The sequence below is a fragment of the Typopeltis vanoorti genome, chromosome 4 (genome assembly GCF_054136105.1).
Source record: "Typopeltis vanoorti isolate ZY-2024b chromosome 4, IOZ_Tvanoo_1.0, whole genome shotgun sequence".
Taxonomy (NCBI): Eukaryota; Metazoa; Arthropoda; class Arachnida; order Uropygi; family Thelyphonidae; genus Typopeltis; species Typopeltis vanoorti.
The window spans coordinates 67,841,118-67,854,541 of record NC_143552.1 but is presented as its reverse complement, the minus strand read 5'-3'; the positions used below and the strand labels follow the sequence as shown (position 1 = coordinate 67,854,541).

The 13,424-nt window shown below is 34.2% G+C and overlaps 1 protein-coding gene across 2 annotated transcripts in view; it reads left to right on the top strand.

Moving 5' to 3' along the window:
• The window catches only part of LOC150107381 (RNA-binding region-containing protein 3-like), a 168,588-nt gene that overhangs the window by 115,212 nt on the left and 39,952 nt on the right, over nt 1-13,424 (top strand). For both annotated transcript variants that reach the window (XM_090391245.1, XM_090391244.1), the window contains exon 10: nt 3,280-3,338. In XM_090391245.1, coding sequence (XP_090247371.1) covers nt 3,280-3,338 — 59 coding nt within the window. The remainder of the gene's footprint in view (nt 1-3,279; nt 3,339-13,424) is intronic.

The following is a 13,424-nucleotide window of genomic DNA, read 5'->3' as shown; positions in this document are numbered from 1 at the left end:
CTTTTGTTTGCTTCCATAAGCTGGGTATTTTAGCAAATTTCGAACAAAAATTGACAAATTCTAACAACCACTCTGTTGCCCTTTCTCCCATATTCCTTAGGGTCTCATTTCTAATATCATCTATACTAGTGGAATTTTCTGGTGTTAAGCCTTTTAGGGCATTTTCTAGGTCCTCTTTAGTAAATGGTGCTTCAAAGAGATTATTTTCTGAATCCCTAACTTTTTAAATTTAATCTTTAGGTATTTTTCCTTCTATACTCGGTTTACCATTCAGAGGTAGCTCATTTGCAATTTGGTTTGCATTTATATTAACTTTGGTTGCTGCTGTTGTAGGGTCACCAGATAATTTTTTTTAGTAAGAGCAAGCCTTTCCTGCTAGTGTGTTTCATATCTAAGCTTTTAATTTTCTCTGCCCATCGTCGACTTCTTTTTTTCAGGCAGTGCTGCTGTAAAATTGTTGTTATTCTTATTTTTACTTATTTTATTTTATATAACTTATAACTTATATTTTATCTTAACTTGAACTTACTTTATTCATTCAATTCAAACTCATTAGGCTATCTCTACTTTAAACCTAAGCCTTTCAAAGTTAATCATCCTTTCATGACCTATTTCTGCCCCCCCCCCCCCAGCTATTAGACAAACTTATCGATATTAGTTAGTCTGATGTATGCAGTCTCCCACTTGCGCACAAAGTCAGATTAGGAAATTTATTTTTTATTTTCAACTGCGCCACCTAATTTGATTGGATATTGTTAAAAGATGGGGTGAGAAAAACAGGAAATGTTCACAAAACATATATACTAATTCTCTAAAATGCAAGTCATGACTATTTGTTATGCCTGCAGGTTCGCAATTTTTATTTTTAGAGATAGTGCATTGGCTAAGGAAAACAGATCAAGTAATTACAAAAACATAACATCTGTTTTTTCTGCTTAGACAATAATTGTAAAGGACATAAGTTACTGAGAAGTTTAACTACACAACCATTAAACACACATTAGAATGTAAAATTTTTTTGAAATAAAGCTCACAGTGTATTTAACACTAAGTTACTTTATAAGGAAGTTTCCTGTGACATTGCTATACAAATTTTGTGCACTGTGATCACAAGTAACATAAACTCATCTTTTAAAAGTAGCAACTTAAATCTTGTCTAGCTACATACACTCTTTATTAGCACTATTCCCTGTCTTACAATTAAACACACATTCTATATCCAAACACGAAAATAAACATACTATTCTCCCACAACACTTTTTGTTTTCAGAAACCATGTGTTTACAAACATTTAAGCATGCACAATTCCAGTACACACTTTAACAAAGATACAAAAGCTGTTGCTTACTCACATAACTCACATGAACTGTCCCAAAACTTTTACAGCAAACCAACTCAGGATTTGACCATTTCTTCTTGCTGCTAGGACTTTTGCTGGCAGTATATTTATAGAACCTGTCTCATTGAGATACTGCCAACATCAGCAGATGTTCTCAGATTGGACACTATCGATCCTCTATGGCCTGGAGAACAGCCAGTTGCAGGAATATGGCTGGACACTAGGAAACGGCCGACATCGGGAACACAGCCGGCAACTGTGGGAGACTTGCCGATGATCACGGGAACACAGCCTGATGACTGCAGGGAAAGGCCTTGATGACGACTGGAGAAAAGCAAGCCAAAACAGGAGCCGAGCTAAGAGCTACAAGCTCCTTATATATCATGCTTATTCCTTTGTTCTCATGGTTTACTTTTCCAGGATGAGCCTATAGCATTATGACGTCAATGCTGCCCATTTCGTTAACAACGTTTAGCCTCACGACCTTTGGCAGATTTTTGTTATTGTTAATCTGGCTAATCCTTACTAAGCTTTACAATCAAGTCTACCTATATGCACTTTTACAGCAATTTTCATAACATTATACAGTATTCAGCACATAATATTTTCACATTTCAAATATTTGGAAATACTGAGAGAAATAAAAATTATGTAAAATCGATTGTGAATTTTAAACAGTAAATTATTTTTTTTCTTTCTTGCAACAGATTTTACACTGCTATAAGTTCTTATCCTGTGTCAGTGTTTCTGATGAAAATGGATCTTTATCATATAGGTTACAATATCTTTCATATATTTCCATATTATGTTCTGTAAAACCTGGATTATAACACATTCTACAACCTTTTGGAATGTGCCTGGTAGCAGACCATCAGATAGTTTTGGTGAACTTTCCATAATTTTCTGGTCTAGGTAAAATGTTCTGTAAGTTTATCTAATTCTCTTGAGAACTGTTCCCAGTTAGCTTTTCATTGCACAGATTAGCTGTTCTATTACTAACAAGTCCAAAGTCTGGGTTATATCCTCTTTTCCATCTTCCACTGTTAAATGATGATTGCTGTTAAGGATCATGTATAAGACTCATTTGATTATTTTCTGCCACTGTTTGACTAACGCTCTGCCCTTATTTGTTTCACTATAACCCCACTGTGTGCTATGACTATTGAAATCACCTATAATAATAATAATAATAATAATAATAGGTTTCATTTGTGTCAAATACTGGGACGTTTCAAAAACAACAGTCATACTAGGCAGTTTATATACCGAGAAGATACTGATGTTACCCAGATCTATTCTAGGGATTTCTATGTTATTTTGGTTTGTAGTTAGGCATCCTGTAACTTGGAGCTCCTGCCAAGTGAAAATAGTACTTCCATATTTTTCACGTGGTATTTCTTTTATGAGCTTCATACCAGAAATTTTGGGTCTGGCTTGTTGAGGTCCTTTGTGTGTGTCTCCTGTAGACATAAAATATCACATTTTTGTAATAAGGTTTTCTTTTACAGAGGAAAGGTCCTCTATATTGTGTGAGATGATTGTCAGGGTTGGTTCCCATAAGGGCCATTGATTTTTGGTTGTGTCTGATGAAGAGGATGCTGTAGAATGCTGATAGCAGAATTCGTGGCTTGTAAGCAAGTCGACAGTAGTCACGACGTGAGTGCTTCTGCTATGATCCCCCCCACCACCACCTTTGAGAGTGGTGAATGAGCTGAATGGATTGTCAGTTATTTGTGAGTGCTGTGAGTGAATGAAGCAAGGTATGATAGTTATTGTGAAGTTGATGATGGCACTTAGTGAAATGTTTAATAGGTATCTGGCAATGAGTCTACAGATTCCATGTAGATGCTGTATTATTATAATAACAATAATAGATGGCATATTTTGTTAGATTTTATGCTAAGAAAAGTATAACTATTAATGTGTGCATTATTATACAGGATTTACATTTTATATTTGGAAAATATGTTGATAGAAGTTCTGCAGAAGAAAAGGAGATGTAAGTATAACTATTTTTTGTATTTTTGTTTTAAGTCAAGTAAGAAATTATATAAATCATTATGGAAATATACAATGTAAATAGATGTTGAAAGATTTTCTCTATCTATAAAATTCAGGTTTTCCTCATGCGAAACAGGTAGTTTTTGAGAATATATGCACTTACTGACATTACACATTAATATTTCTGACATTCCTAGTCCTTGAGTAGTAGAATGAATTAGTATTATTTTTATTATTTAGTGTTTGGCTTATGCAGTACAAGTAAACAAATATATGTATACAGTACAGTAAAATGAGGTTTTATGAACTTAATTTGTTCCAGAAGGGTGTTCATATAATGAAAAGTTCTTAATGTGAAACTATTTTTACCATAGTAATTAATGTAAAAAATTAATCTGTTCCACATGAAAAATTCTGGAAAATTATTATTAAAATGTTTAATTATATAAGTTTTTATTACATGTATATGTATGTTTAATTTTCTCAATCTTTTTATGCTTACATAAATCTTACCTGGAATGCTTAGTAGAGAAATTCCTCTGTCATTCTCACATTCATATATAAGAGAGATATCAACACGAGAATAAAACTGCTTAGAATACATCCATGAAAACTGGATGAGATATCAGTCCATGTTTTATAGGAAAATACAAGAGAAATTACAAAGGAATGACTTAAAGAACAAGATAGCGCCTTTACATAAAAGAAACTCAAAGACACTGGTAACAAATTATAGATCAGGTAGTATCTCAGAAGTGATGGTTAACAGATTGGAAAGGTTGTCTATGGGCAGTAGGATTGGCTGAATAGGAAGGTGATATTTTATGAGATACAGTGTGGCTTTGAGACTTGTTTTAGTAATTGACTCACTTTCTACAGTAAAGACAAATGAGCAGAATAAGGGGAATAGCTACACCATGGCTATTATCCCTGGACAATGCAAAGGCATTTGAAGGATACTACACAGAACCCTTTTTTTTATAGATGGGAACTATTAGAGTCCTATTCCAATCATCTGAGTTTCAACCTTCTGATCAGGCCCTCTGCTAATAGGAACATCTATGTAATAATTTACCATCGTTCCAAAGGATCCTGGCAGCTAAACCCAATTTGTTTTGTTTTGTTTCTTGGAGGAAATGTAATCCCATCCAACAATAAGTTATTCTACTCGGAACAAACAGCCAATCTAGTCCTGTATGCCTTTCTGAACACCATTCCTACATTTTCTCCAAGAAATAGGATCAATCAGGTCTAGCAGAACATAGGATTACTAATACTAGCCACAGGATACTTTGGAATATTGCCAAATTACTACATAGAATTTCCCATAAATATGGGAACATCTGTATAAAGAAAGAAAGAAACTTTAAAGAAAGTTCTAAAGTATTTCAGGATTGTCCAAATCTTAATATTAATGATGAATTCTCCATGCCAAAAATTTTGGAAAATTATTATTAAAAAATCATCATCATCATCAAATTCCTGACATGTACCCTCAAAAGGTGTACAGGATATGATAGTACTACATGAAAACCTACATCATTACTAACTTCCTATCTACAATTTTCCTCCAAACCAGTCTGTTACTTCTCAAGACTCCAACATTAATCAGATTTTATGTTTCTATTGTTTAAGGCACTTTGTACAGTATCAATCCACCTATATCTTGGTCTTCCTCTGGGTCATTTTCCTGCAAACCTGGCAGAGAACACTTGTTTTGCTAATCTTTCCTCGTCCATTCTGTTTAAGTGACCATACCACCTGAGATTAGCACTGCTAACGCATTCCTGGATGCTGACAATGTCTAGTTCTTTCCTAATATCCTTGTTTTTAATATGATATTGCCATTGATGCCATCTGTTCACACTTCTAATCTTTCTCAGGACTCTCATATCAGCGGTCTCTAGTCGTTGGTCAAGTGTTTTACTTCTGACCCAGCTCTCAGATCCATAAGTTAAAATACAGCTAATTTAGTGTTCTGACTAATTTCTCTCTTATTCCATATGAATTTATTCAATTGACTTCCTACCATACCAGCTTTGTGGATTCTGTTGTCTATTTACATATTTGATTTACCATCTTCACTAAAAATCGTGCCCAAGTAGCTGAAATATTTTACTTGTTCCACAGGTTCTCTGTTCACAACACCGTTGACATTTTCAATGATTCTACCTATTTTCATCGTCTTTTTATTACTGACCTTCATGCCATATCTATTACAACAGTTATTCAGTTTAGTCGGGGAATCTTGCAAAATTGTAGAGGATTTATTTAGAAGTATAACATCGTCCACATAAAGCAAAGAGCTGACATTAACATCTCCATTTCTGATATCATGTTCAATACCACTCTCCTTCATAATGTGATCCATATAAATAATGAATAATAGAGGGGATAATGTACATCCTTGTCTCACACCAGATTTAACATTAAACCATCTTCCTGTACTTCCTTCAATTTTAACTGCTGACTTATAACTCAAATAAAGACTAAGTATTGCTTGATATAATGCCCCATTGACACCATATAACTGCAGCGTATTGAATAGCTTCTCTCTTGGCACCTTGTCATATGCCTTTTCCAAATCAACAAAACTTAAATACAGATCTTTGTTATATTCCAATGCTTTCTCAACTATTTGTTGCAAAGTGAAGATCTGATCCTGACAGCCTCTATTTGGCCTGAATCCAGCTTGTTCTTCACCAAGCTTTTCTTCCACAATTCTCCTCAACTGTTTCTCAAGTATACTGGCATAAATCTTGCCTAGAACACTCAGTAGGGAAATACCTCTGTAATTCTCACCTTCAGTTTTATTTCCCTTTTTATATATGGGTACTATCAGAGCTCTACTCCAATCATCAGGAATTCATCCCTCTGTCCAGGCCTTCTGAACTATGCAGTGCAGCCACTGTAAGACTTTTATTCCACCATACTTCAGCATCTCTGGTCAAATATCATCTACTCCTGCTGCCTTTCCACATTTCATGCCTTTGATGGCTTTCTCTACTTCAAGTATGGATATGTATTCCTGACTGTATGCCTGTTGAGTGTTTTTTTACCACTGTGCTATCACTGCTTGTTTCATTCTGCAATTTTTCGAAGTAATTACTCCATACTTCAAGGATATCTTTTTCTCCCGTTTTCATGTCACTTTTATCATCTCTAACTCCTTTTACAGCACTCTTTCCTCCATTTCTAAGCTTCTTCAACAACCTCAGAATATCTTACCACCTTCTTGATATTTATTTCCTATGTTCTTGCCAAAGTCCTCCCATGACTTTTGTTTAGCTAGTTTTACATAGTGTTTAGCTTTCTTACATTTGTCTCTGTATTCTCTAAGAGCACAAGCTGACTTATTTGACAGGAACTTTTGATAAGCTTTCTTCTTTTCCTTCACTGCCTGTTTAAGTTCCTGAGTCCACCATGGAGTTCTAATTTTTCTATCCTTGCAGACAACACCACATGCCTCTCTAGCTGAATCAATCAGGGTTTTCTTCAAGGCTTGCCACTGAATCTCCAAGGTTTGATTCCTGCTCTCAAACTCTTTCATTTTTTCTTCAATAATGTTTGTGTATTTTAGTCTACTGTTCACATCTGAGAGCTGCTCAACTTTTATTCGTTTTAAAACTTTTTTACATGTTATTCTTTTCAATATGAAATTCAATTTTATCCTGCTCAAGACTAAATAGTGATCACTTCCAATTTCAAATCATATGTACACTCTGGTGTCCTGCACCAGGGAGAAAACATCACTATCAACAATAACATAGTCAGTGAGACTTTTCTTATTCCTTGCCTCTTCTCTCCATGTGAATTTGTGCATATTTTTATGTTGGAACATAGTGTGTTAGTAATAACCAGTCCATGTCCTGAGCAGAAATCCAACAGGTATTTGCTATTATTATTAGCTTTGCTCTTTTCTCCAAATTTTCCCAAAATATTTTTGTATGTCTGACAATTATTTCCTACTCTGCTATTTAGATCCCCAACAAGAACCAACTTTTCCCTTTTCATTGTGTCAGTTGCTTTCTCTAAAGCATCAAAAAATTCCTCCACTTCTACCTTAGTAGAACCTTCTGTGGTACCATAGGCACAAATAAGTTTAATTGTTCAATTCCCCATTCTGATATTTGCCCACATCACTCTACTTAAGACTGCCTGCCATTCAAGAAGATTAGCTTCGTATTTTGTGTTGAATACTATGGCTACTCCTTCTTTTCCTTGATTGTCATTGACTGAATATAACATTTTGTATTTATTGGTCAGAAAAATCTCATCAGTTTTTATCTTTTTTTGTTTCAGTCACCCCTATTATGTCGATCTAGTACTTATCTAATTCCTCAGCTAGCTCCATTTCTTTGCCATTCAAGCTTCATATGTTGATAGTACCGATCTTTAACTCTGGTGATGTTTTGTTGGGGTATGTTTTCAGATTTGTTCCAGTAGCTGACTTTTTGCTGTTTGCCCTGGTTCTCTGGTGAAAACAATGGGAGCCTTGTTTAACCGGGCGATGCCCCAGCCAGCATGAAATTTTGTCATGTTGTACCATCATTTTCTATATTGGTTTAAGCCAATAAGAATACAATTTGGTCAGCTAAATTCTAAATTGCCAGCCCATCCTCGTTTGTTCAGTATCCAGGTAGATATCCAACAGGGTGCACTATGAGAAGGTGAGGATTGGACATTAGGCCAAAGCCCTGGTATGTTCTCCGCATTCCTTTAAAGGCTATATTGAGGTCTCCTCTCAGTTACACAGCTTTGACCCTTAAGCATCCCTTATTAAAAACTGTATTGTTTAATTATATATAATTTTCTGTTGCATGTATGCATATGCTTAATTTTATTTTTAAATCACACACATGCACGCTTCACTGGATTCTAATAGTATCGGTTTTTTACCTGTTTGTCTCACAGCTGTATATAAAAATTTTCCATTCTCCATACTACCTTCATTGTTGTTTGATTTCCAACTGTATTACACTGGTGATGATACGTGAATTGAAATATCTGTATTTAATCTATCTTAATTAAATCTTTTTCAACAGTGTATGTGTTACTTAACCAGAATGAAGAATGCACACTTATCTCTCAGCAAGCATACATTCATGTATTGAAAGATTTCTTTAGCAGCTACTCTATAAAAACCTGTTAATAACTTGTGTTTTCTCTACCAGCTGTCAGCTAAACTTTGTAATCCACAAACTTCAACAAACTAGTTTTGGTTGCTTTCCTCTGAAACCACTTCCACATCCCCAAGAAAACTAGGCAACCAGATCTGTACATAACATTCCAGATGTTTGGATGTTAAGAACTTTATATGGCTTCAGTATGACACATCTGGAAGGTGTTTAGAATAGTAGGAGATCGCAAGATGAATTGGATGAGATATCAGCTACTTTCTTATCCATTTCACCAGCTTCATGTCCATCTCCATTTGCTCCAGCTTATGTAATAGGGTTCTGTATAGTATCCTTCAAATGCCTTTGCATTGTCCAGGGATAATAGCCATGGTGTAGCTATTCCCCTTATTCTGCTCATTTGTCTTTACTGTAGAAAGTGAGTCAATTACTAAAACAAGTCTCAATCTCTTTCACAAGTCTCTTCTCTTTCACAAAGCCACACCATATCTCATAAAATATCATATTCCTATTCAGCCATTCCTACAGTCCATAGACAACTTTTCCAATCTGTTAACCATCACTTCTGAGATACTACCTGATCTATAATTTGCTACCAGTGTCTTTGAGCTTCTTTTTTGTAAAGATGCAATCTTGTTCTTTAAGTCATTCCTTTGTAATTTCTCTTGTATTTTCCTGTAAAACACGGACTGATATCTCATCCAGTTCCATGGATGTATTCACCTTGTGATCGCTTACTATTCTAATCAACTTTATTCTTGTGTTGATCTCTCTCTCTCCCCCTATCAATCACTGCATAATTTTCACATACATACATGAAAACTGATCATGCAGCATTTCAACTATTCCATCTGTCACCACCTTATTATCAGTGTTCATTAAAAAGGTATCCTTTCATAATCATCCTTCCTTTTTGCTTGGCTAATTTTTGCTTAATCTGATTTTGCCATCCTTATCTTACTGGTTGACCTTCTTGCATGGGTTTTATACTGCTGATAAGCTTATTGATCGCTAATTACATCAATAAAATTTTATAATTATTAATATAATTATATAATTACATGAATAAACATCATTTAGCATTTTTTGATGTAATTATTTGTCAATGTAAACTATAAATACATTATTTTCATTTTACATCAATTTTAATGATCTTTAATTCTTGGGAAAAAAGTATTCGGAATTCATATATAAAAAAATTGACCAGCATATTTTATTAAAAATCAGCTATATCAGGGGCGAATATTCCGGGTATGCTAGTGTGCGGTGCTCATCCATGAAATATCAGTATCACCGATATTATATTTTTGCATTTATTCCCGTTAAAGACTCCCCCAATTGACTTTGCGCAATTCCTAAAATCGAAACAATATACTAATGCTCCATTGTCCTCTTTACGAGGGTAATAAAGCATTAGTGCTTCATGAAGAGGGCACTTTTCGACGCGTATGCATTGCGTCACATTTGCGTTAATAGCCTGGGCGTGCTTTCAAAATGCATACACCTTTGAGCCCTTCATAAAGAGGGTGCAGTGGGTCAAATTCTTAGCTTTTTAATATTTTTAAACCGCTGAGAAGACGAGACTGGGTGAGCTAACATTTTGATTTCACCCAGTATCTAGCGGCTGTGATTGATTATTGTGTCAACCAATCCAATTGAATGTTGTCACTTGTCATGAGTTGAGCGCTTTCTGTATGCAACAGCTGTATTACAAACAGCTGTTACACATGTTTTCTGGAACTGAAAATTTGAAAGTGGATGTTAGGAGAAAAAAGCTAATTGTTTTTTCTTTTGCTTGTGAATAGCATCTGTTGAGGTTGCAAAGTTTTTTAACGGTATAGAGACATTTTTATTCTAGTCTTTGGAAACAACAGACAGTAAAAATATCTATTCCTGAATAAAATTGAATATTCTGTGTATTATAAGACATTGATCTACAACAAAATACCAGCATATGCGAGATTGATAAGACAGAAGAACTGCTGATACTAAAAAAAAAAACAAAATAACTAATGAATGTAGGATTCCCGAACGTGTGGATAATTCCGATAATGATCGGATGTTATGTATACTGAGTCTCAGTAAACAAAATAAAATTCTTGCATAATGGAGCGAAATATACACAAACCAGAGAAATACACATAACATATTAATTTTTTTTTTTTTAAATTATGCCATCATAAATTCACTTATTCATGTTTAGACTTTATAGGATCGTGCTATTAGCTCTACCCAGCAACTTATAGGACACACACACATCACCAATGATAATTATTAATAATTCGTTTACCATTAATGAAAGTGTTTCTAATCACACTTATTCTTTTCTATTCTTACATGTCTTATAAATGATGGTTCACATATTTTCATCTTTAAGTATTTCAAATATACCAACCAAATATAGCATTCACCTTCATTGTTGTTTTCTAATAAATCCTAAGGCCAACAGATTGTTCCCCCACTCTATGCAGAAGTATTCAAAGTTATCCTGTAATTAATTGCATTGGACCAATTAAGATGAGCACTGATGTGCTATGCACTCTCAAAACTTTCATTCATCCATAAAAATGCAATCGCACAGTCATGGGCGTCTGCAGGGGGGGGGGGGGCACTTTCTCCGTGATCGAGCAAAAAATTCCGCAAATTATAATCGTAAAAGTGACTGAGATGTGTAATCTTAAACCCTCAACCCTGAGACACTTTGTCTGTCTTAAAATATTATTATGGGTTGGCCTGTTTCAGCCCACGCCAGGGTAGCCATAGAACACGTGTTTTATTGCAGCAATAAAATGCGTGTTCCTGTTTTTGGTTCACCTTTTTCTGATTTGTGAAAAAAATGTTCATTACTGTTGTGAACAGTGACCGGTGAATAGTGAGTCACTGAGTGAAGTGTGAATTGTAAATTTATAGATAAATTTACAATTCACACTTCTAATTTAAATAAATTTAAACAAAAAAATACATTTTTAAAAGATAAGTGTATGTGATTGAATATTATTTTACTTGTTAGTTTTATGATTTTTTTTTGCTTTTAAACTGAAGTAATTTAATTTAGGATTTTGGGATTAATTAATTAGCTGATTTTTAATAAAATATGCCGGTGTCAATTTTTTTATATATGAAATTGTTCTAAAAACTTCATTAATTCCAAATACTTTTTTCCTAAGCAGGTTGCATAACCCACATGATAGCACACCCAACCAAAATGGGCACGCGACACCACTGATATATATATATATATATATATATATATATATATATATATATATATATATCCTCCAAAACATTTTATTTTTTGCATATCCTGTTTAATGATGCTATTTATTTATTTAATGCTAGCATCATTTATCTCCTGACCTCAGGGATGCAATCTAATGGTGCTTTCATTAAATACTTCTTGACTATTTCACATGCATTAATGAAACATTTTCCAAGTAGTTTCTTATGTGATGGTATGTTTGAAGCTGCCTCCTGAGTTTAGTAATCACTAATTTTGTTCTTTCACGTATAACCCTTCATATGCTTAGCCACTTTTCAGGTCAAGTCTACCTCATCATCCTTTCCAGTTGGAGGTAAAGCGAACCTTGGCTATGAAAAATTTTCTCTGATCATCACATTTAATACTCTCCTACTCCAGGTACCTTTCATCATATACATTTTTAAGTAATTATTTCTCGATAACTGTAAAATGCCCTCCCTCCTTCACCAGTCTTTGTCCCATAATGAAAGTCTCATGTGCTGATGCATAATTGAAGTCTTTAATTTCTGACAATGTATAATTTGTTCTTTTGGCTTTTATCTCATCCCAAATAGCATTATATCTCTCACTCTACCTTCCTGCTAAACACTTCTACTTTTGTTGATTACATTTTCTTTTGCTGTTATTAGCAATACCCTACCCATGTCCAGTTCTCTCTATTCTTCCTGAAAATACAATATTCCTTATACTATTTCTGAAATATATTCATGTAGCTCTTCTAAATATAAATCAATATAACATAGCATTCTTATTAATAAAGAAGTGCAAGCTAGGACAACTCTGATGCCAAGGATTATATATTTTTTTAAATAATGTAGGATCTTCAATATTCACTATTTCCATATAGTTTACATTGCTGAAATAAAGCTGTATGGCTCCTTCTTTATTAATTACTTTTATACACTAATCAAGAGTTCACTTATGAAAAATACAACTCTCTGACTTGGATTACTTTGGTATTGAATGAGAGTTTTTGCTCTCTTAAGGTTTCTACCTGGTCTCGGAAGAGAATTAACCAGTTTGAAACAGTTGTCAGGTCAGTGAAACATTTATTTAAATTCGCTAATAAAAGGCAAATATGTGGATACTTGGGCATTAGTTGTGTTCTTTTAAGTAGTGCAAGTTAGGGCAACTCCAATGGTGAGGATTGTATTCTCATAAGCTCTCTAGTTAAAATTATGAAACTTTCATAGTTTCTGCATACATTCAGCTTTGAAATAATGTAGGATCTTTAATATTTACTATTTCCATATAGCATGCTTATTTTTCTAAGGAGCACCCCTGTGTTTTAAATCACTTTTGAAGATGACACTACATCAAAACAGCTCACACAGCATAATGTAACATATTTTTGACTCCTTCCTGTTTTTTGCTCATTAATATTCTTCTTCCTTTGCCCCCTCTCATCTGCTACTGTACCACTTGCCAGATGCTTTTCAAATGCTGCATCCTATGAAATACTTCATATATAGATGCACTATTTCACTCAGTAAAACCATCTTGCTATTCTTGTCATCTTTCTTCACTTCTTTCACATTAGATGAATGCTCACATTTTTTGTGCCAATTTTTCACAAGTGTTTACTGCACTGCTAGCTTACGTATATGCTACTTATGCTTGCATAATGCACTCTCACCATTTTTACTTATCAGCTGCAAATCATTCACTTTTGATAGTAAATACATTG